The 22351-nt window shown below is 38.6% G+C and overlaps 2 protein-coding genes across 3 annotated transcripts in view; one reads left to right on the top strand and one right to left on the bottom strand.

The window, feature by feature from the left end:
• SEMA4F (ssemaphorin 4F) overlaps nt 1–22351 on the top strand; it is a 106477-nt gene that overhangs the window by 11793 nt on the left and 72333 nt on the right. Inside the window, exons 2-3 of one of the 2 annotated variants that reach the window (XM_070235242.1) lie at nt 11321–11418; nt 18741–18832. In XM_070235242.1, the coding sequence (XP_070091343.1) occupies nt 11396–11418; nt 18741–18832 (115 nt within the window). In that variant the 5' untranslated portion in view covers nt 11321–11395. The remainder of the gene's footprint in view (nt 1–11320; nt 11419–18740; nt 18833–22351) is intronic. The other variant, XM_070235243.1, reaches the window with a different exon arrangement.
• Nucleotides 1–22351, bottom strand: part of M1AP (meiosis 1 associated protein) — an 87787-nt gene that overhangs the window by 23507 nt on the left and 41929 nt on the right. The window contains exon 5 of the mRNA XM_023618831.2: nt 1007–1180. Coding sequence (XP_023474599.2) covers nt 1007–1180 — 174 coding nt within the window. The remainder of the gene's footprint in view (nt 1–1006; nt 1181–22351) is intronic.

The following is a 22351-nucleotide window of genomic DNA, read 5'->3' as shown; positions in this document are numbered from 1 at the left end:
TTGCGCCATCCTGCTCCGTCCCACCTGGGACATGAATCATCCCTTTGTCCAGTGTATCCACACTGTATATGATACCCGCCCTTTAGTCCCTTAGTAGTTGTCTCAGTTATCAGATCGACTATTGTGGTTTCACTGTGCTTGTGTTCAAATAACCCTTATCTTACTTAATAATGGCCCCAAAGCACAAGAGTAGTGATACTGGCAATTTGGGAATGCCAAAGAGAACTTACTGTTGTTAATCTCTTACTATGCCTAATTTATAAATTAAGGTTTATTACAGGTATGTATGTATAGGAAAAAACATAGTATATATAGGGTTTGGTAGTTTCAGACATCCACTGGGGGTCTTGGAACGTATTCCCTGTGGATAAGGGGGGACTACTGTATCAGTGCCAGCCAGAACAATATCTAGGACCTGTTGGCATGCCTGGAACACTGGATTGATCTCTCCATAATTGCCAGAATATGCTTTGTGAACTTGGTCTTAGGCTACTAGCTGTCCTCCCTGGGACCTTCTTCTGGAGTTGCTTTAGTTCCCCTCAGTTTGGTGTCTCCCTATCCAGAAGACCTCTATTTAATCTTCATTTAGTCTTGGTTCTTTTCCTCTACTCACAGGCCCTGTTGATACTGTTGAGGTACCAGCATGCCTCAAATTATAATGTCAATAATATCTACCACATTAAAAATGAAAAGCTTGAGAAAAATATATGATTCATTGTGCTCTTATGTAGTATAGCTGTGGCCCTATTATTGAGATGCCTATGTCTTCGCCCCTAAACTAACTGTCCCTTGCTGTCTGGGATTAATTATGTTCAGTCTTCAACCTTGGTCACTTTTTTAGAAATTCTTGTCTTACTCCTCGTGCTTACACTGGACAGCCTCATCAATCCTCCTCTAAACCCTAAACCCCAACTACTCTGTATTCTGATGCCTCACCAATCTAGAGTCCTAACCCTAGGTTAGGCTAATCGTAGCCCAGATAATATGTCTTTCAGGGGGTGTATACCTGGATTATCTCTGGCTCTGGAAGTGCTGCTGTAAGACCGTGAAGGAAGAAGAAGGTGCATATGTTCTTGGTCTGTTCCGCTATTATGTAGCCAGGCTTTGAAGAAAATCTCCATGCTGACAATATCATTGTCTATAGTCTGAAGGTCAATGTCAGTTCCCAGGATAGAACTCTCTGCAGAAGAAAGGGAAATAGTGGTTAAAGTGTTTAATTCTTTAATTGTAAATTTTGAAAAATATAAAATTTTAAATGCATACATTTTTTGACCCATTAATTCTACCTCTAGATATCTAGCCTAGAGACATTCTTGGATAGTACACAGAGAGACATATGTGAAGATGTTTAGTACAGCATTGTTGTAATAAATAATCAAAATACCAAACAGGAAGCAATTCAAATGCTCATCAATGGGGAATGTTTAAATAAATTATGGAATATTCAAAGGATGGAGTATTATGCAGTGGTTAACAAACAAAGTAAAGGTAAATGTACTGACATGGAAAGCTAGGAGACGGTAAATGAATACAGAAACATCTGTCGAACAGATGTACAGTATGAGCCCATTTATATGAAAATAAAACTATTGGCCTAAGTACATACATATATATGTAAATGCATTTCACAAAGGTCTGGAAGGCTACCGTCAAACCGTTAACAGTGGACAGCAGTGGAAATGGGGTGGATTTCAGAGACGCGTTCCCTTTTTATTATTCACACTTCCATACTGTTTGAATTTTATTGTAATCATGTATTTCTTGTATTTAAAAAACATTCTAGAATACAAAAACAGCAAAAAAATAATACAGCAATGCAAGTTAAATACTTAGTTAACAAGGAAGACTTCAGCTTTATGTCGTTGTTTCACAGTGACAATGTATTCAATCATTACTTCTGTTATAAAAAATTAGTTTTAAAAAGACTAAAAGAAAAAAAAAGATGAACCCCTGGGCTCTACCTTCTGACATATATTATACAAGTTTGTCATTGGCATGCTGCTGTATCTCACAACTGTGATTAGCAGCCAAGAAGGCAAGGATGGGCTGGTGGAGTGTGGTTTGATTCCAAATCTGAATGAATGGAGCTGGGTTGGTGGGGTAATGAGGCTTTGCTGGTCTACTTCCTGCTTCAGGCAACACTAGCTCAGGAATTGGGGTCTACCTCTGGAGGTAAAGAGCCAAATATAAGGGAGTGGAGGAAGCACTGAGAGAGGAAATGAAGCAAGAGCTGGAAAGAAACTGAAGAGGATACCGACTTTTTTCGCCTCACCATGAGGAATTCTCTGAAATACTTTTACAAAGGGCCTCAGAAAAGCCAGTTGCTCCAATGAATTAACTTCTGTGTATGACTCATGAACCCCAGCAAGAAGGCTGGTTTATTTCTAGAACGACATTCCTGAGGACAAGTCTGCAGAGGTGGCAGACTCTCCACAGGGAACAAAGGGCTTCAGTCCAACGTGTTGGTGCCTACACAGGGGAGGTGCAGTGAGAGTTGCAGTATTTCATGGCATATTTAGTGACTTATTGTGTGCCTGAAAAGGAGCACCAAAGCATTTCTCTTTGACCAGTATGATTAAAACTCTACCGTCTTCCATGAATAGTTATGAGGATTCACTAGTTAATTAGTTATTTCATTCATTCCATCAGCCAGTAATATTTATTGTGTACTACACAGAAGATGAAATACCATACAGGTACAAAGATATATGATGATACTCTTTGCCCTTAAGGAGTTTATAAAGCAACATTCTTCTTCTTTTATTGGGAAAAGTATTTATTGCAGTTATAAAAAGAACATTATTCTTGACCATTCCTCCTTTAACTCTCATTTGCCCCATCATGTTTTAGGGTATTATAGTGATAAATATGAAGTCATTGTCAAAGAAACATTCCGCGTAAGCAAAGGGAAACATTCTTTTTTAATAGTGTGAATCTTATTTTGTCACAGGCAAAACAAGAAGTAATTTAATTTTTATGAGCCTGGACTTCAACTTAAATAACAAGTATGGAAATGACTGAACAACTTCTCTCCAGGGAGGCAAAATAGTTATTAAAGCATAAGGAGGCAGATACAGAACTAAAGAAACGGAATTGAGCAAAGGATCTCAGAAAGTAGGAAGGAAAATATTGTTTAGAGTTCAAACAAGAGAATTTTGAAGAAGAGAAATAAGTGTTTCTTTTTTTCTCCCCAGGAAAAGGGTAGAAGATTAGAAACTCCTCCCGTGGGCAGTATAAGGGGACAGTAGCAAAGTTATCTCCAATCAAGAACTGCTCATAAGAAAAACAAGGGTTTCTTCAGATAGCTAAACTATAAAATCAACACAGAGTAGTGAGGTTGATGAAAAATAATTACCTTAAGAAAAGAGAACGACTTCCTGACCACAGCAAGATTTAGCTGGAGCCTATGAATCGTACTGGCTTATCCAAAGAATGAATGTGCCCTTTAGAAAGGGAGAGGGTTGGCCAGAAATGGAGCACAGAGAAGGGGGGCAACAGGGGTACAGGCTGGCAGTGTCCTGAGTGTGGCTCAGAGGAGAGTGCCTGCTGGCTCAGTGATGTGTCCCAATGGCAAGATGTATTTGTCAAGTCTCTGTTCTTCTTGGTGATTATAGTGGTTATCGTTCTCTCTCTGAAATATCTGGCTTATACTTTGGTCTTGAGCTTGATGAGGTAAATCTATCTCTGAGGGGTGCTGACAAAATCAACTTTCTGATCCTTCAAAGCTGAAGAGCCTAGCCTGAAACATGGTGCCTCTATGAAGGAAAATGCCAGTCTTCCCTGCAAATACCCCATCAACGTTCCTGAAGTTGTTTCCAACCTCTTAACCTACAGGTTCTTCGGAGAGCCACAGAGCAGAGCTTCTTTCTTTGAGAAAGTTCCCATGTGGTCTCCATAGAGGCACTATGCTTCAGGTTTGAGTCCTCAATTTTGCAGGCTCAGGAGTCAGTAGCCTCGCAGGGACAGTCACATTATCCAAGCTAAAGACTAATATGTAAAACCAGAACACTGTAGAGGGAGAATTTCTTTTCCATTTTCTCTGTCACTGGTCCAGGCATTCATTTCCTTGTGCCTGGATCATGGCAGTGGCCGCCTAGCTGTCTCATCAAACTCTGTTCCTTCCCCTCCAATACTTCTTACATATTATTACCAGTTGATTTTTCTAAAACATGGCTTCATCAGATCCTTCCTTTGCTAAAGAGCACATATTGCCTTCTTGCTGTCATCTTCTTTATTCCCCTCACTCATGCTGACTACTCATTATTCCTCAAATACTGCACTCCTCCCTTCTCCTGTGATGGCTCCTATGATTTCTTCCCATCTGTACCTGTTGAGATCCCGTATTCCCATCCCCCATCCCCTAGCTCAGTAGCTTGCATAGAGCTGAAGCTTAGCAAAGGTCTGCTAAATTAAACAACTGCTCCCCCCTCCTCAGCTCTCATTAGCTTTTCCTGTAACTCTTCTGCTTCATCTGAGTTAGTCTCTTTGCCACATGACTTCCTTCCTTCCTTAGTGCTTTTATTACTCTGCCAATCCATGGCCTGCACATCCCCCAGAATTCAACTCAGAACTAACTTTGTCCAGGAAGTTATGCTTAACTAGATCCTCCCTTATTTGGCTTTAATCAGCACCTCCTGGGTATCTGTGAGCTCCATTTGGGCAATACTAGTTACACTTGTTAATTTGTTTCTTCTGAAAGGTTTTCTTCTCTTTCTGTGAGTTTATGAAAGGTGGTGGGATGTTCTGGAAAGACCAGAGTTTGAATCATGACTTGAAAGCTGTTAGCTAGGAGGCTTTGGGCTGAATGGGGATAGTACAATCCATTTCATAGTTATAGTGAGGCATAAGAAGAAGTGAGATGATATCTATGATGACAAGTGGTAAGTTCAACAAATGGCCTTTTCTTCCTTTTCTCTCATCAACAAAATGATTTGCTCTTATAGGATAAGAATGTGCTTTCCTTTTTTTTTTTTGTTTTTGGAGAGGAAGATTATTGCTGAGCTAACGTCTGTGCCAATCTTTCTCCATTTTGTATTGGGATGCCACCACAGCATGGCTTGATGAGCGGTGTGTAGGTCTACTCCCGGGATCTGGGCCCACGACCCCAGGCTGACAGGGAGCATGCAAACTTAACCACTACGCCACCAGGTGGCCCTTGTGTTTTCCCTTTTCTAACCTTTTTTCCCCATTACTTCCCTGGGAGAATGCTTTCTCCCCACTATCAACATATGTCAGAACACCAACACTTCATACTGTGTTCCTCACAAACATAACTAAATGTGCTAAACCCAGGTGATGGGGAGACTTCTCACTTCTCCCACGCTGAAGAGAGTAGGGCACTGGGCACTGAATGAGCCAGGTCCCATTAAGGGTACGAAATATAAAGGGTACTGGAGGGAGCGTGCGGCTCTGAGTGGGAGTTTATGACAAGGGAGGAAGGCCTGGTTCACTGCAGCCTACACCCCAGTCAGCAATCACATTCAGTTTTTGGACTTCCCCTGCCCCCCTGTGGCCACTAGCAGTGACATCCTTTACGGAGTTCTTTTTAAGCTTTTCTGGAAGGGCCACAATAATGGGAAAAACTAAGAAAGCCAAAAGATTGAACATAAGGTAATGCCTAAAGCAGTCCTTCTCAGAAGTCAATCCTAAAACATGGTTACAAAGTGGAAATATGTTTAAAACAGGAGCATTTAACACTTTAACACACTGTATTTCTCTCTTGACTTAGAACATCTAAAGCAGAGGCCCAGGAAAACGGTGCTCCTGCCCAGTCCTGCACATCTTCTCCAGTCTCACGAATGCCTTGACCTATAGGCCAGACCTGGTCTTTTCCAAATGACCCTCATATGGCCTGCCCTTAGGTGTCACAGATGGGCTTCAGGGGTTCTGGGGACCCGCCCGAAATTGTATACAATTTTGTCTGTACATGTATAGGTGTGTTCTGATGGGTTGGAGGAGGGGGACAGGCCCTTAGGTTTTATCAGATTCTCAAAAGAGCGCTGTGACCCCGAAAAGGTCAAGAACCATTACAGAAACTATGGAATTGTAGTAGGGTCAGTTTACTATCTACTATCAGAATACAGGAGTAGCTACAGGATGTTAACAAATAGGATAAGTAATCAGAGTGGACAAACTTTTCTCAGGAACAACTATGCAGAGTCATTTAACCACTGTCTTTAAATCAACAACGACATGAGGATAATCTCCAACAGCTCACAGGGTTGGGGGCAGTCCAGCTTGTCTTTCTGAGAAGAGCTCATTTGCTTCATTTGTGGAAGTGATATTGGACTCTGGGGCAAAGGAGAAGGCCTTTGAAGGGAGGTGGCTGAGGTAGTGGTGGTTATGGCAGTGTGGGATCTACAGAGGAGTGAGTGCAGGACTGACCAAGCAGTAGCCATTTTGCTGGAGTCCCAAACTACAAGAGAGCTTAAAGCATCACTAGAACTGTAACGAGACAGAGAAAATTTATTTCCCAGAACTCTTCTGAGGGAGAGTACTGTTGTCATTCATTCATTCACTTATTCATTCAGTGACTTATTCATTCATTCATTCTTTCTATTTGTCCTTCAAGTAATTATTTATTTAGTGCCTTCTGTGAGTCAACAATGAAAGGGACAAATTCTTTGCTTTCATTGTTTACATTCTAGTGGGAGAACAGACAATATACAAACAATTAAAACAGAAAACAATTGCAGATGATAATAAATACCATGAAGAAAAATAAAGCAGGATAAGGGTATGTATGTATGTGTGTATGTGTGTGTGTGTGTGAATTTTCACCTTGGCTGGCCAGAGAAGTATTCCTTAAGGAGGTCATAGTTGAGCAGAGACTTGAATGAAGTGAAGGAGTGAGTCATGAAAACCTCTGTGGCAGGATTGTTCCTTATAGAGGGATCAGCAAGTTCAAGGATCTTGAAGTGGGAACGAGCGTGGTATGTTGAAGAAATAGCAAGAAGGTTGAAGCAGAACAAGGGAGGAAGGCTGATAAGCTGCTGGGAGAAGGATGAGAACTCCACAGAAGTCTGCTCGTGTAACAACAGGTAGTCACGACACTTGCTTCTAAGAAGGGTGGGTTCCATTATTGCAAGGCTTAGGTTTGCTTAGGGAGGTGTACAAGATTGGGGCAGAGCAGAGCCGGCATTCCTTTCCTTTCCTTTCTCTTTGCAGCTCTTAGCCCCTAAACAATATTTGAATTTGTACTTTAAAAATATTTGTTTGCTGGTGTGCCAAACTCTTAGCTTGTGTGGGATGCCCCCATGTCTCAGCCCAGCCCTCCCACACATGCTTTCCTGTCATGTGGTGGTAGTGGGCAGTGGTGGAAGGAGAGGAAAGGAATCTGGAAGTCCCATCAGCAGAGCTCAAGCAGAGACTCCTCAGCTTGTGGGGGACATGCCTCTTTCTCAGACCTAGTCAGATACCCAAGGAGTTCTATGGTCAAGGATCAAGGTGGGGCAGCCTAAGGTGGGCTAAAAAAAGACTTGACTGTTAACTAAAGAATGAAATACTAGTGATCCACAATGGATGCTTTACATCATTATTGACAAACTAAGGAACTATGGGCCACTCTATCTCTGGGACAGGCCCTAATCTAATTTCAAATGTAACATTTTAGCCCTTAGTAAGCAGATGAATTAAGAAGGAAAATATTTCCTTTTTAAATTACTTTTTAAATTATTTTAGAAAGGAAAATATTTCCTTTTTAAATTATTTTAAAAAGGAAAATATTTCCTTTTTAATTACTTTGGCTGGGAGAGTAATCTTTTTAGAATCTCTTTTTCTCAAGCCGTGTGTTTCTAAGGGGGCAGAAGCCTGAGACTGGAGGTGGGGACTGCCCTATGGGAGAAGTTGCACTGCATCCCTACACTTCTGGAGCTATGGGAGCAATCCTGGGTGACAAGGCACTGACAGTATTCCCTGCCAGCCAATCCTGTTTTGAGTTGCATGACTCACCCTGCCCTGGCCAGCCTGAGCAGAAAGGAGATCCTGCAAATGCAGGAAAGGAGGGTCTTGGTTAGGGAAGGGTGTGTGGTATGCCTGTGGGCACCAGATTAGCACCTTATCCATCTCTGAACCCCCAGCACTAGCACAGTATGTAGCATACAACAGGAGCTCAGTAAATGCTGCACTGCATAGAATAAACTAATTGTAATCAGCCTGCTGCTTACTTTCTCTGTGACCTTAGACTAGTCACTTCATCTCTCTAAGCTCAATTTCTCCATCTGAAAAGTGGGAATGGAAACAACACCTAGACTTAGGGCTCACTGGAGCAGAAAATGATGAGACTTGAAAGTTCTTTGTAGTCTTTAAAGCATCATGCAGCTATAAGGGATGAAAGATGAGAAGGCTGCCTCCCAGCTGTTGCCATGTGAACATTTTAGTCACTAAAAGCCAGTGCCACTTCTTTTTTTCTTTTTTTTGGTGACACTTTTCTCTTCCATAAAGTATATGGTCAAAGTTGTAAGAAAATATATTTTATCTGTGGGTCTCAATAGCTCTGTTTTCATTTTATTGAAAAAAAATGCAACTCACATGCAAAAGAGATTGATCACTACTGATTGAGCTATACCAAAGGCTAAAAGCATAGTTTGACTTGGGGCACCCTAGACTTAGAAGGTATTTAAAAAGCCTTTTTCTGCACAAACTAACTTACATATTCTATGAATAAAAAAGCATTTAATGTAAATTTGAAAGCGGAATGGGAAAAAGTATTTTCATAGGCACTGTGGTGGGGGAACAGAGCAGGGAAATGGGTTATTTAGGAAATTTGAGTGAAGGGGATGTGGGGCTAGGAAGGCAGTAAAACTATTGGCATGGCCCCGAGAACAAGACCAAGGAGCTTTGTCTCCTTAACGCCCAAGGGAACTGAGTGAGAGTTCTACTTGTAGATGAAAACAAAAGTAGGAGGAACTAAGAAAGAATATGACTTCCTGGGGTGCTGGTCGAGTAAGCAAAAGTTTAAGAAAGACACTGGAACCAAAGAAGTCCTAAAACATATCCCAAATAATGAAAAAATCTAGATAGACTCTGTAACAACTTTGTGATCCTGTATATGTGTTTGCATTTTTGTATTGTTGGAGGTGTATCTTCAGGGTATTGGATTCCTAGAAGTAGGAGTGGTGAGTCAAAAGTAAACAAATATGTAGTCTCATTAGATACACCAAATTCCCCTCCAAAAGGGTTGAACCATTGTGCATTCTACCAGCAATGTATGGAAGTGTGGCCTCACCAATAGAATGTGTTGTCACACTTTTTAACCTTTGCCAATCTAATAGGTGGGAAGTGGTATGTGAGTGTAGTGTTAATTTTTATTTCTCTAATCATGAGTGAGGTTGAGCATATTTTCATATGTTTAAGGACCATTTAAAAATATTTTTTGAATTATGTGTTCATGTCTTTTGTCCATTTTTCTATAGGGTTTTGGAGTTTTTGCCCTCAATTTTTAAGTGTTCTTTATCTATTAGAGATACAGCCTTCCTTTCTCTCTGAGATATAAATTGCAAATACTTTCTCCTAGTTTTTCAGTTGTGTTTTGACTTTGTTTATGGTGCTTTTTGCCCTGCCTAAGATTTTGATTTTTACATAGTTAATTTTTATGTAGTTAAATAAATCAATCTTTTGTTTATTGTACCTGGATTTTGAGTCATAGGTAGAAAACCTTTTCCTATGCTGAGATTATAAAGGAATTCATCAATGTTCTGTTCTACTACTTTTGTTGTTGTTGTTGAGGAAGATTTGTCCTGCCCTAACACCTGTTGGCAATCCTCCTCTTTTTTTGCTTCAGGAAGATTAGCCCTGAGGTAACAACTCTGCCAATCTTCCTCCATTTTTTGTATGTGGGATTCTGCCACAGCATGGCTGGTGAGTGATGCAGGTCCACACCCGGGATCTGAACCTGTGAACCCAGGCCAGCAAAGTGGAGCACGGGGAACTTTAACCACTTGGCCACCAGGCTGGCTGCTGTTTTACTACTTTTTATTTTTAAAGATTGGCACCTGACCTAATATCTGTTGCCAGTCTTCTTTTCTTTTTTTTTCGTCTTCTTCTCCCCAAAGCCCCCAAGTACATAGTTGTATATTCTTGTTGTAGGTCCTTCTGGTTGTGCTATGTGGGATACCACCTCAGCATGGCTTGATGAGCAGCACCAGGACCAAACCAGGACCAACCATGTTGGCACCCAGGACCAAACTGGCAAAATCCCGGGCCTCTGAAGTGGAGCACATGAACTTAACCACTCAGCTATGGGGCCGGCCCCTGTTTTACTACTTTCAAAATATTCTTCTTTACGTTTAGGTTCCTGATGCATTTGGAATATTCTCTAGATGGCTAACTAGTTGTCCCAGCACCTTTTTGAAGAAGTCCATCTTTTTCCTAGTGATTTGAGATGCCGTCTTTATCCAATGCTAAATTTATATCTGTACTTGTTTCTATTTCTGGCCCCTATCAATTCTTGTACTGTGCTAACTAGTACTCCACTGCTAGGCATTTGATGGAGCTGATTTCAGATAGAGAAGTGGCCAGACTGTGCCAAGGTTGGCCGGGAGCCACACAAGTCATTTGCCAAGTAAAGCAGGGTCTGCGTGTCTCTCTGAGTGTTAGGGGATGAGAGAGAAGAGTCGGGATTTAATCAGAAGAACTTCTTTTACACCATAATCTCCTAAAGACAGAGAAAAATGATGGAGAGCTTGAGCTTATTGACCTGAATAGAAGATAGAAGAGGAGGTAGGGCTGGCCCTGTGGCTGAGTGGTTAAGTTCGTGTGCTTCGCTTTGGTGGCCCAGGGTTTCGCTGGTTCAGATCCTGGGCGTGGACCTAGCACTGCTTGTCAGGCCATTCTGAGGCAGCGTTCCACATAGCACAACCAGAAGGACCTACAATTAGAATATACAACTATGTACTGGGGGGCTTTGGGGGGGAGAGGGGGAGGGTGAGAGGAAGGGGAGGGGGAGGAGGAGGAGCAACATCTTTAACGTATTGAAAGAAAAGAAAATTCTGTCAACTCATAATTCTATATATAAGAAAAATATCCTTCAAGAACGACAGTGAGGGGCCAGCCCTGTGGCAGAGTGGTTGAGTTTGTGTGCTCTGCTTCGGTGGCCCAGGGTTTCACCAGTTCAAATCCTGGGCGCTGACATGGCACCGCTCATCAAGCCATGCTGAGGCAGCATCCCACATGCCACAACTAGAAGGACCCACAACTAAAAATACACAAATATGTACTGGAGGGCTTTGGGAGAAAAAGGAAAAAAATAAAATCTTAAAAAAAATTATTAAAAGACTGAAAGTGAAATATACATTTTCCTAAGAGAATTTGTCATCACCAGAACCATGCTACAAGAAATACTAAAGTTCTCTGAGCTCAAGGAAATGATAGCCAAGGGAAAACTGGATCTTCAGGAATGAATGAAGAGCATCAGAAATGGTAAATGTAAAAAATTATTTTTCTCTTAGTTTCTTTAAAATACACATGATTGTTTAAAGCAAAATTTATAATATTGTCTTGCAGAGTTTGTAATGTAGATGTAATACACGTGACAACTATAACAAAAAGATAGTGTCTGTGTGTGTGTGTAGGGGATAAATGGATCTACATAGTTGCAAAGTTTCTATATTTTACATGAAATGGTACTATATAAACTCTAAGTAGGCTGTAAAAAAGTTTAAAAATATACTTTATTCCCTACAAAGTTCCTACATTTTATGTGACATACTATATTGACTCTAAGTTGACTGTGAAAAGTTAAGGATATATAATGTAATCTCTAGAGAATCCACTAAAAATAATGCAAGGAAATATAGCTAAATGACAATAGATGAATTAAACTAGAATACTAAAGACATTTAATAATCTAAAAGAAAGTGGCAAAGCAGGGAAAAGATGAAAAAAAAGAACAGAGAAGACAAAGAAAAACCAAAATGGTAGACTAAATTCAACCATATCAATACTCATGGTAAATGATAATGGACTATATACTCCAAATAAAAGGCAGATTAGCAGAATGGATAAAAAGCAAGACCCAATTATATACTGTCTGCAAGAGGTACACTTTAAGTATAAAGATGCAAATGGATTGAAAGTAAATGGATGGGAAAAGATGAACCATAAACATAGTAAGACCCAAGAGAAATCAAAACATTGTCCATACAAAGATTTGTGTATGGATATTTGTAGCAGTCATAATAGTCAAAAACTGGAAACAACCGAAATGTCTACTAACGGGTGAATGGTTAAAGAAAATGTGGCATAGTCATACAATATAATACCACGCAGCAGTAAAAAGAAACTACCTTCTTATAAAAACGACAGCAGGGGTGAATCTCAAAATCTGATCGAAAAAAGTCAGACACAAAAGAAGTACATACTATATGATTCTATTTATATAAAACGCAAACTAATCTACATAGAAAAAGCAGGTCAGTGGTATATGCTGGGCACCGAGGGAGGGATGGAGTGTGAAGGGCAAAAGGAATCTTTTGGGGATAATGGAAATGTTCTGTATGTTGACTGTGGTGATGATTTGGGGGCATACATAGTGGTCAAAACTCATTGAATTGTATACTTTGGATGTAACTTATAGTACGTAAGTTATTCCTCAATACAGTTGGTGAAGAAAATTTTGAAAAACCCCAATTTTCAAATAACATTAGTTTTTCTGTTGAATTCTAAAAAAATTCTTTATTCAATTTTTCAAAAGGGAAGAGTTGCCATTTTTCTGAGACCATGGCTTCTGTTAATGAAATAAAAAATGTCCGTGTTAAAAATCCTTAGGTAATAGGGGCTGGCCCCGTGGCTGAGTGGTTAAGTCTGTGCGCTCCGCTGCAGGCGGCCCAGTGCTTCGTTGGTTCGAATCCTGGGCACGGACATGGCACTGCTCATCAAACCACACTGAGGCAGCGTCCCACATGCTACAACTAGAAGGACCCACAATGAAGAATATACAACTATGTACTGGGGGGCTTTGGGGAGAAAAAGGAAAAAATAAAATCTTTAAAAAAAAAAAAAATCCTTAGGTAATAAATACAACAGTGGTTCTAATTTAGTCTTAACACCACAGGGAAGTAACTTTAAAGTAGTTATCAAAGACAAACTCAATGAACAGCTGTATTTTCTGGTCTATTTTCTAAGACACTGAAGGGGAAAAAATCAATATGTAGAGTCTGACAACCGCACTGAAACATGAAGCATAGAAGAGGGTTGTTTTTTCTTTTCTTTTTCTGGAATCCTCTAGGAAGCAATGAATCTTTATCTTCCATGTTTGGGTTGTTAACATTTGGTGTTTCCTGAGAACACATAAGGATAAAATACCTTTCCAAAAGAGCATGACATCGATCTCTGGCAAAGTCTAGGAGGAAATATTAAACAGATGGTTTGTGAGCTCTTAGAAAGGGAACCTGATATCCTGTGTACAAAGCTGAGAGATGTAGGCTGGTTGACAGCATCATTAGGATGATTTGTAACTGGCTGAAAGACTTACATAGCAAACTCATGCAGACTGCTGTCAACTTGGACAGACACCCTCTTCATGCCAAAGTGCATTGATCACAGTGGCCATTTTAGTTTTGGCATATTTATTACTTAGACATTCTTTAGAAAGCTATTATAACATTTTTATCATGTGCAAATGAATACATGCAACATATACGTAAGCTATGAAGCATAACAGCAAAATGAATACTCATGAATCCTTTATTCAACTTACAATGTAGGACATCATCAATACTACGAAGATATCTGTATGCTTTTCCCTGCTCTTCTTCAAGGGAAACCTTGCCACACTGAATTTTGTTTTTTATCATTCCTTTCCTTTTAAAAGTAGTTTTATTATTTTAAACACTTTATTATTTTAGTTTTGCTTGAGCTTTCTAAAGAGGTATCATAGGTTATCTGCTTTTTTCTCAATATTGAGCAGATTTGTCCACCTCGTACATTCACTTTCATAACTGGATGATATTCCACTTTGTGAATATACTTTATAATATTTATTCATGCCTCATTCAATGGACATTTGAGTGGTTTCTAATTTTTGGCTTTTTGAATAATGTCAATATTCACATTATTCTACATGTCTTCAGGTGCACATTTGTAAAAGTTTTTCTGAAGACTTTCTCCTAGGAATGGAGTTGCTGGATTACAGGGTATTGTAAATGTTACTGTACAACAAAATGACAAGTTGTATAACAATTTACATTCTTTCTATCAGTGTATAAGAGTTTTTATTGCTCTGCTATTGTCAACACTATAGTGAGACAATTTTTTTTTGAAAACTAGTGGGCACAGAATGGTATATCATTATTTTAATTTATATTTCCCTAATTACTAATGATGGCGAGAATTTTTCTTATGTTTATTTGCCATTAAGATTTCCTGTTCTGTGAAATGCCTGTTCAGAGCTTTTGCTCATTTCAAAACTGGATTGTCTTTTTCGAAAAAATTGAGTTTCAGGCATTCTTTATTCTGGATACTAATTATTTATTGGTCACATGAGTTTGAAATATAGCTATGATTTGTCTTATCACTTTCTTCATGGTGTCTTTTGATGAACAGAAATTCTTAATTTTGAAGTAGTCATATTTAATCTTTTATTTTATGGTTAGGAAACTTTGTGTCTCATTTAGGAAAACTTTCCTCTTCCTCCTTACCTCTGGTCATAACAATTTTCTCCTGTATTTTCTTGTAAAAGTTTTACTTTTCATATTTAAGTCTTTAATCCATCTAAAATACATTTATTATAAATGGTGTGTGGTAGGGGTCAAATTTCATTTTTTCCAGATGGAATACTGATAGTTGCAGTATGATTTAATGACTAGATCCATCATTTTCCCACTGCTCTGCCATGTCAGCTCAGTCACATATCAAGTTTTCACATGACGTGGCTGTCTGCTGCTCTCTAATTTGTTCTAGACCAGACAACTTGTCTATTCCTTTGTCAATACAGCACTATCTTAATTAGAATAGTTTTCTAATCATATTAATATCTACCAAGGCAAACCTTTAGCCTTAATATATATATGTCTTAGCCTCTAATATATATACTAGGATCAGTTTGTCAAGATCATCAAAAAACTCAATAGGATTTTGATTGTAATTGCATTGATAGATCAATTTGAGGAGAACTGAATCCTTAGGATATTGAATGTTTCTATCCATTAACATGCTTCATTTAATGATAACTTCCTTAAGGTGCATCAATAAAGTTTTAAACATTTCTCAATAAATATTCTATGCACCTTTTGTTAAGATTTATTCCTAAATGCTGTACTTTTTTATTATTGTAAGAAGTATTTCTTTAAAATTGAATTTTCTAAGAGTTTGTTTCTAATTATAGAAATACTATTGATTTTTGTATATTGATCTTACATCCAGCCACCTTGTTAAACTCTTACTAACTGTAGTAATTTTTCCATAGAATCTTTTGGTTATTAATGTAGCCAATCAAATAAGTTTCAAATAACAATAGTTTTGTTTCTTTCTTTCCAATATTTGCACCCTTTACTCTTTTTTCTAATCTTACCAGACTATGATAACCATGTTGAATCAAAGCGGTGATGGGGCATCCATGTCTTATTCTTGATTTTATGTTTTTTGGTGAGGAAGACTGGCCCCTGAGCTAACATCTGTTACCAATCTTCCTCTTTTTTTCTTGAGGAAGACAGACACTGAGCTAAAGTCTATGGCAATCTTCCTCTATCTTTTGTATGTGGGATGCCACCACAGCATGGCTTGATGAGTGGTATGTACATCCATGTGAGGGATCTGAGCCCACAAACCCTGGGATGCCGAAGTAGAGTGTGCGAACTTAACCATTACACCACTGGGCTGGCTCCTTATTCCTGATTTTTGAAGGCAACCTTTTTAACATTTTACCAGTAAGAATTGTATTCATTGTAGATTTTTGGTAGATGCACTTTGCTAAGTTAAGCAAGTTATTTTGTATTCCTAGTTTACTAAGGTTTTTCTCTTAAATAATGAATGGATGTTAGTTTTATCATATATTTTTCTGTATCTATTAAGATAACATGATTTTACCTTTTAATCTGTTGATGTAGTAAATTATATTTATATATTTCTAATGCTAAATCACCTTGTATTCCTGGGATAAATCCAACTTGGTCAGTACTGTATTCTCTTTTTAGATAAGACTGGATTATTTAAGATTGTTTAATCTGTTTTCATGAGTGGATTGGCCTGAAATTTTCTTTTCTTACACTGTCCTTGTCTGGTTTTCTACCATGACTTCAGGGATGTTTTCTTTCTTTTTTTTTTTACATCTGGAAGAGTTTGTATAAGATTGGAGTGATTTGTTCCTTGAAAGTTTGATAAATTTGACTGTAAAACCATTTAGGATTGGTACATTATAAGAACCATTCAGATTTTTTATTTGTGAGTCAAGTTTGCTATCTTTTTAGGAAGGTGTCCATTTTTGTCTATTTGAATTCATAGTTCTGTCTGCAGTTAGGTCCCCTTTCCCCAACCCTAACATAGTTTCTTGTGCCTTCTTTCTTTTTTTCCCTTCATTGGTTTCACCAGAGGATTCTCTATTTTACAAGCTTTTACAAAGAACCAACTTTTGAATTGTTGATTATCGCTCTTTTCAACTGAGGCAGTATAAAGAATGGTTAAACACGTGAGCTTTGGAGCTAGACTGCCTAAATTTGAATCCCTGCTCTATCTCTTAACTCAGAAACCTTGGGAAAGTTAATTTGGACAAGAAATTATGCCTTAGTTTCTGCATCTAGATACATGAAGATTAGATAATATAATATGTGGAAACTATTTAGAATAGAAAGCATTTGGACAGTAAGTAGTCAATAAAATATTGCTGTTATTGTGATCTATAAACAAATATTAGAGTATGTTAAGAGACTGTGGCTTTTAGTTCATATATCTTTTTCTTGAGGCTCAGAACTTATTTAAAAATGAAAAAAGTTAGCAGCATTATTCCTGCCATTGATGGCTCTTCTATGGGATTGACTCTGACTGCTGGAATTGGCAGGTTCTCCTACATTCTAAATTTACGATGAAGATCCAGCATTAGGGATCTGTTCTGAGGTGTAGGGTTGGCTTATATGTAAAGAGGTCACATAAAGATAAAGAAGGCATCCAGCTTTCCCTGTGAGAGGTATACCTTTTCATATCTCTCTTTCATAGACCAACACTTCCTAGTCCTCTTTTAAGAGCAAAAGAGGAACAAAATGGATAAAGAATAGAAGAGAAAGACTAAAAACCTATGGAAAAAGGTTTATAATATTATGTTACATGGAAACAAAAAGTTACATAGATGAATTATAACTATGTAACCTAAACATGATCGTGGCCAACTGAGAGGCAATGGGCAATAATAAAATCAGTGTGATGCGGCAGTGGGATTATGAATGATTTTAAATTAAAAAATTATTTTATGGTCATATCTTCTTTTCAATAAAAAATTATTAGAGTCTGAAATCTTCTCAGTAAAAAGGCATATATAAAAGGGCACTACTACTACTATTAATATCAACAGATAACATTTATTTACTGCTCACATGTGCCAGGCACTGTTCTAAGTACTTCACATGGAAGTTGAATTTAATCTTCATAAAAACTCTATGAGGGCTACTGTTATTAGCCCTGTTTTATAAATGAGAAAATTGTGGAATAAAGAGTTTAAGTAACTTGTTCAAGGTCACTCAGTTCTTCAGTAAAATATAAAAATCTTATTAGATGGTTAAATAAATGGTGATGAATTTACACACTAGAATACCTTACAGCTACTAAAAGGAATGGGTTAGACCTCTATGTGCCAATATGGAAAAAATTATTGGATAAATAGCTAAATGAAAAAAATAAAAATGCAGGGCCAGCCCTGGTTGCCTAATGGTTAAGTTTGGTGTGCTCTTCTTTGGCAGCCCAGGTTCAGCTCCCAGTGCTGACCTATGCCACTTGTCTGTCAGTGGCCATGCTGTGGCAGCAGCTCACATATAAAAAGAGGAAGATTGGCAACAGATGTTAGCTCAGGGCGAATCTTCCTCAGCAAAAAAAAAAAAAAAAAAAAAAAAAGCAGAGAAGTGGCTGTTATATAGTTTCATTTTTTTAAAAAGTAGATAATATCAATAACAATAATAATGTTACCTGTATATTCATGTCCATAAATGTGTAAGGAAAGCACTTCAGTAGAATGATGGTGGTTATCTCTGGAGGGTGGAATTTTGGGTCATTTTGAACTGCCTATATTAAACTTCTGTGATGTTTAAATTTGTATAACTTATAACAAAAATTTTAAAAATAACCATGGGGCTGGCCCAGTGGCATAGATGTTGAGTTTGCATGCTCTGCTTCTGCAGCCCAGGGTGCTTGGGTTTGGATCCTGGGCACAGACATACACACTGCTCCTGAAGCCATGCTGTGGTGGCAACCCACACACAAAATAGAGGAAGATTAGCACAGATGTAATCTCAGTGGCAATCTTCTTCAAGCAAAAAGAGGAAGGTTGGCAATGGATGTTAGCTCAGGGCCAATCTTCCTCACCAAAAAGAAAAAAAAAATTAAGAGAGCTAGGAAAGATCTTTCACTAAAATAAAGAAAAAATGAACAAGTTAGACCAAGCAGGAACAGATGAAAGGAAGTGCCATTTATACAATTGAAAGAAAACATACAATAGGCTGCACAGGCTGAAAATTTCTAGAAAACCTTATTGATATGATGTAATTTAAAGTTAACCATTTCATTTCAGATTTTCTTAAAGAACTTTTTTTTGGTACACCCAGGATCCAAACCTACCAACCTCAGGCCACTGAAGTAGAGTGTGCAAACTTAACCACTATGCCACCGGGCCAACCATTAAAGAGCTTTCAAAAATGTGAGTCAACTTTATTAATTTCTATGTTTAATCTTTCTTTGATGATTCTGGATCTTGCAGTCTCCAAGTCGTCTTTGTAATGATTAGTTCTCACTGTGCAGGGCTGCACTAAAGAAGGCAGAATTTAGACTGATCGAAGGACATATTCTCATAGTTACTTTTTAAACTAATCTGAAATGTCAACATTTCCTTGCAACCTGTTTCCTTCTTTGAAAGTGGGGTACAGACAATTTTTATTTAATTGATGATCATGATTACCAGAGTTAAAGAAGTTATAAATAGATTCAAGAAGTGTTTGAATCAATTTATGGTATTCATGGGCTGTGAAGGGAAGCTATGGGTGTTTGGGATACGTCCTTAACTATTTGAGCTGATGTCGGAGAGGGTGACCACTACGTCTCCCTGATCATTTGATTTTTTTCCAATCACTCATTTATTTATATATTTATTTATTTATTTTTATTAAGATTATGATAGTTAACAACCTTGTGAAATTACAGTTGTACATTATTGTTAGTCATGTTGTAGGTACACCACTTCACCCTTTGTGCCCTCTCCCCACCCCCCCTTTCCCCTGGTAACCACCGATCAGTTCTCTTTGTCTATATGTTAACTACCACCTATGAGTGGAGTCATACAGAGTTTGTCTTTCTCTGTCTGGCTTATTTCACTCAACATAATACCCTCAAGGTCCATCCATGTTGTTGTGAATGGGATGACTTTGTCCTTTTTTATGGCTGAGTAGTATTCCATTGTATATATATATACACCATATCTTCTTTATCCAATCATCAGTTGCTGGGTACTTAGGTTGGTTCCATGTCTTGGCTATTGTGAATAATGCTGTGATGAACATAGGGGTGCATGGGATTTTTGGAATTGCTGATTTCAGGTTCTCAGGATAGCTACCCAGTAGTGGGATGGCTGGGTCATATGGTATTTCTATTTTTAACTTTTTGAGAAATCTCCAAACTGTTTTCCATAGTGGCTGCACCAGTTTGCATTCCCACCAACAGTGTATGAGGGTTCCTTTTTCTCCACAGCCTCTCCAACATTTGTCACCCTTGGTTTTGGATATTTTTGCCATTCTAACAGGTGTAAGGTGATATCTTAGTGTAGTTTTGATTTGCATTTCCCTGATGATTAGTGATGATGAGCATCTTTTCATGTGCCTATTGGCCATCCGTATATCTTCTTTGGAGAAATGTCTGTTCATGTCCCCTGCCCATTTTTTGATCGGGTTGTTTGATTTTTTGTTGTTGAGCTGTGTGCAATCACTCATTTATTTATTCAAGAGACAACTATTGAGAATCTACTGTATGTCAGGTAGAACGATATATGCTGGTGATTCAAAGAAGTACAAGACATAGTCTTATCCTCAGGTAACTCATGGTCCACTTGGAACCTGGCCATTAAAAACAACTTTCAGAAATATTAAACCATCCACATAAAAAATTTTCAAAAATATTAATAATCAGAACGGCTAATTTTTACTGGGCATTTATTACGCACTAAGTAATTAACATATATGATCTCACTTAATCCCCACAATTATTGCATGGAGCAAGAATTAATAACTAAGGCTTAGACAGGCTAAGTACCTTGCCCAAAGTTGCACAGCTAGTTAGAGATAGAACTGGGATTTAGACTCAGGCAACCTAGTTCTGAAACACTCCTCCTTCTGAGAATGAGAGAAGTTGCTGTTGTTAATCTCTTGAGAAGGACACCAAGATGAAGCAAAACATAAATGGAATAAAGGAATTAATTATGAGGAAAGTAAAGGCAAAGAGAAGATTTCAAGCTATGAACCATATATATACTTAACCCACAAAGACGAATTACAAGCAATTTATGGGATGATGTATTATTTATAAGCAAATAGAAAGTTACTGGAAGAATAATCAGCAGTGGCACAAGGTAGAAAGCTGCTTTCCTGCATTTAAAAGCTCTTTTATACAGCTCTAGCCACTAACTATTCTAAACAAAGGCGTCAGGTGGGCTCAGAGTCCTCTGAGCTCTATACCACTAGAGATACAGTAAGTCTTTCTGGGTACAGTCTCTGAAGGGAGAAAAAAACACAGTCCATGCCTGATCTGTCCATGGCCAAAGACAAAGAAAAAGAGCTTCTCTCTCACAGATTCAGTTTGAGAACCCACTGGGAAGGACTCTGATTGGTGGCCTGGGAACTAGGATTGCCTCACCTGGGTCATGGCCTACTGTGTGACCAGGAAGGTGGAGGTGTTACTAGAGAAAGGGGATGCAGGAGATGCTGGGAAGACCAAGAACAGCCTCCACACGTATCACTGTCATCAATTCATTCAACAAATATCTACTGATAATCTAGGATATGCTACACACTAGGACACAGAAATGAGTAAGACAAATTCCTAATCTCAAGGCACTTAAAGTTTAATGCAGAGAGAACAGATATCAAGTAGTTTACAATTTAGGTAAGAAGACAATAAAGCAATGGTGAACAATTCTACATGGTATATAATTAAGGGCTAAATTGTGTGGTGCAGATCACAAGTGATGTGGTAGTTCTAAGAGGACAATTAGTACAGTGGTCACAAACCTGAATTATACCTTAAAGGACGGGGAGGATTTGGCTGGAAGAGGATAGGGGAAGGAGTTCAGAGGAAAGAAGAAGGAATTCAGCAGAAATGACCAGTACCAGTGGAGGGATGGAGACAGAAAGGACAGTCAGTGAGAAGACTGGTTTGAGGAAAGCAGAGTGTGTGCAGTAAGTGAGAGCTCATAAACCACACAGCTAAGTCTGTTTACCCTTCCCCTTCCCCCCATACCAGAACAATGTCAGTGGCTTCGTGATACTGGAAGGGTCCACAAGTGTCAGAATTTGATGGGAAACACACCCTTAGCTACAAACCCCCCGACTTAATTAGGGGGTGAAGGGAAGAGTGAAGTTGTCCACATAGGACCAGGAAGCAATCAATAGTGTGAGAACGGTGGGCACCTCCCTGTGTACCTTACCTTGGAGAAGGCCAATATAGAAAGGACTGCTGAAGAGTGAACCATAACTTGAGTGTTGGATAAATTAAAACTGGCCTAAAACCTCTTAAATGTCATAATTTGGGAATCTGTACTTGACTTCCTGACTTAAATCTTTTCATAAATTTCTATTGCCTTAGAATGAAATCCAGATGTCTTAGCATGGCATACATGGCCTTTCTTAATCTAACCATTGCCTTCCTTTACAGCCTCACTCCTGCCTCTGCCTAACAGGCTCCAGACATAGGAAACCATGAGCACGTCTCTGAAAAGTTGACTTATCTTGCTTTCTCATGTCCTTTGGTCTTTGTGTGACCTTTTCCTCTTCCTCTGCTTGGCTAATTCCTATTTGTCCTTTAAGACTCAATTTGAATATTTTCTCTTCTAGGAAGTGTAGAATTATTGGTGGTTTATGTAGGACTTATTAGTAGGGACCTGGGCACCAGTGGTCACTGAGTGGGGGTAGGCAGGGTAGGGACATCGGGGCTAGGGAGCTTGCAACTGAGAACC

This window comes from Equus caballus, chromosome 15 (assembly GCF_041296265.1).
Source record: "Equus caballus isolate H_3958 breed thoroughbred chromosome 15, TB-T2T, whole genome shotgun sequence".
Taxonomy (NCBI): Eukaryota; Metazoa; Chordata; class Mammalia; order Perissodactyla; family Equidae; genus Equus; species Equus caballus.
The sequence above is the reverse complement of the archived record's forward strand: the minus strand, read 5'-3'. Positions and strand labels throughout refer to the sequence as shown.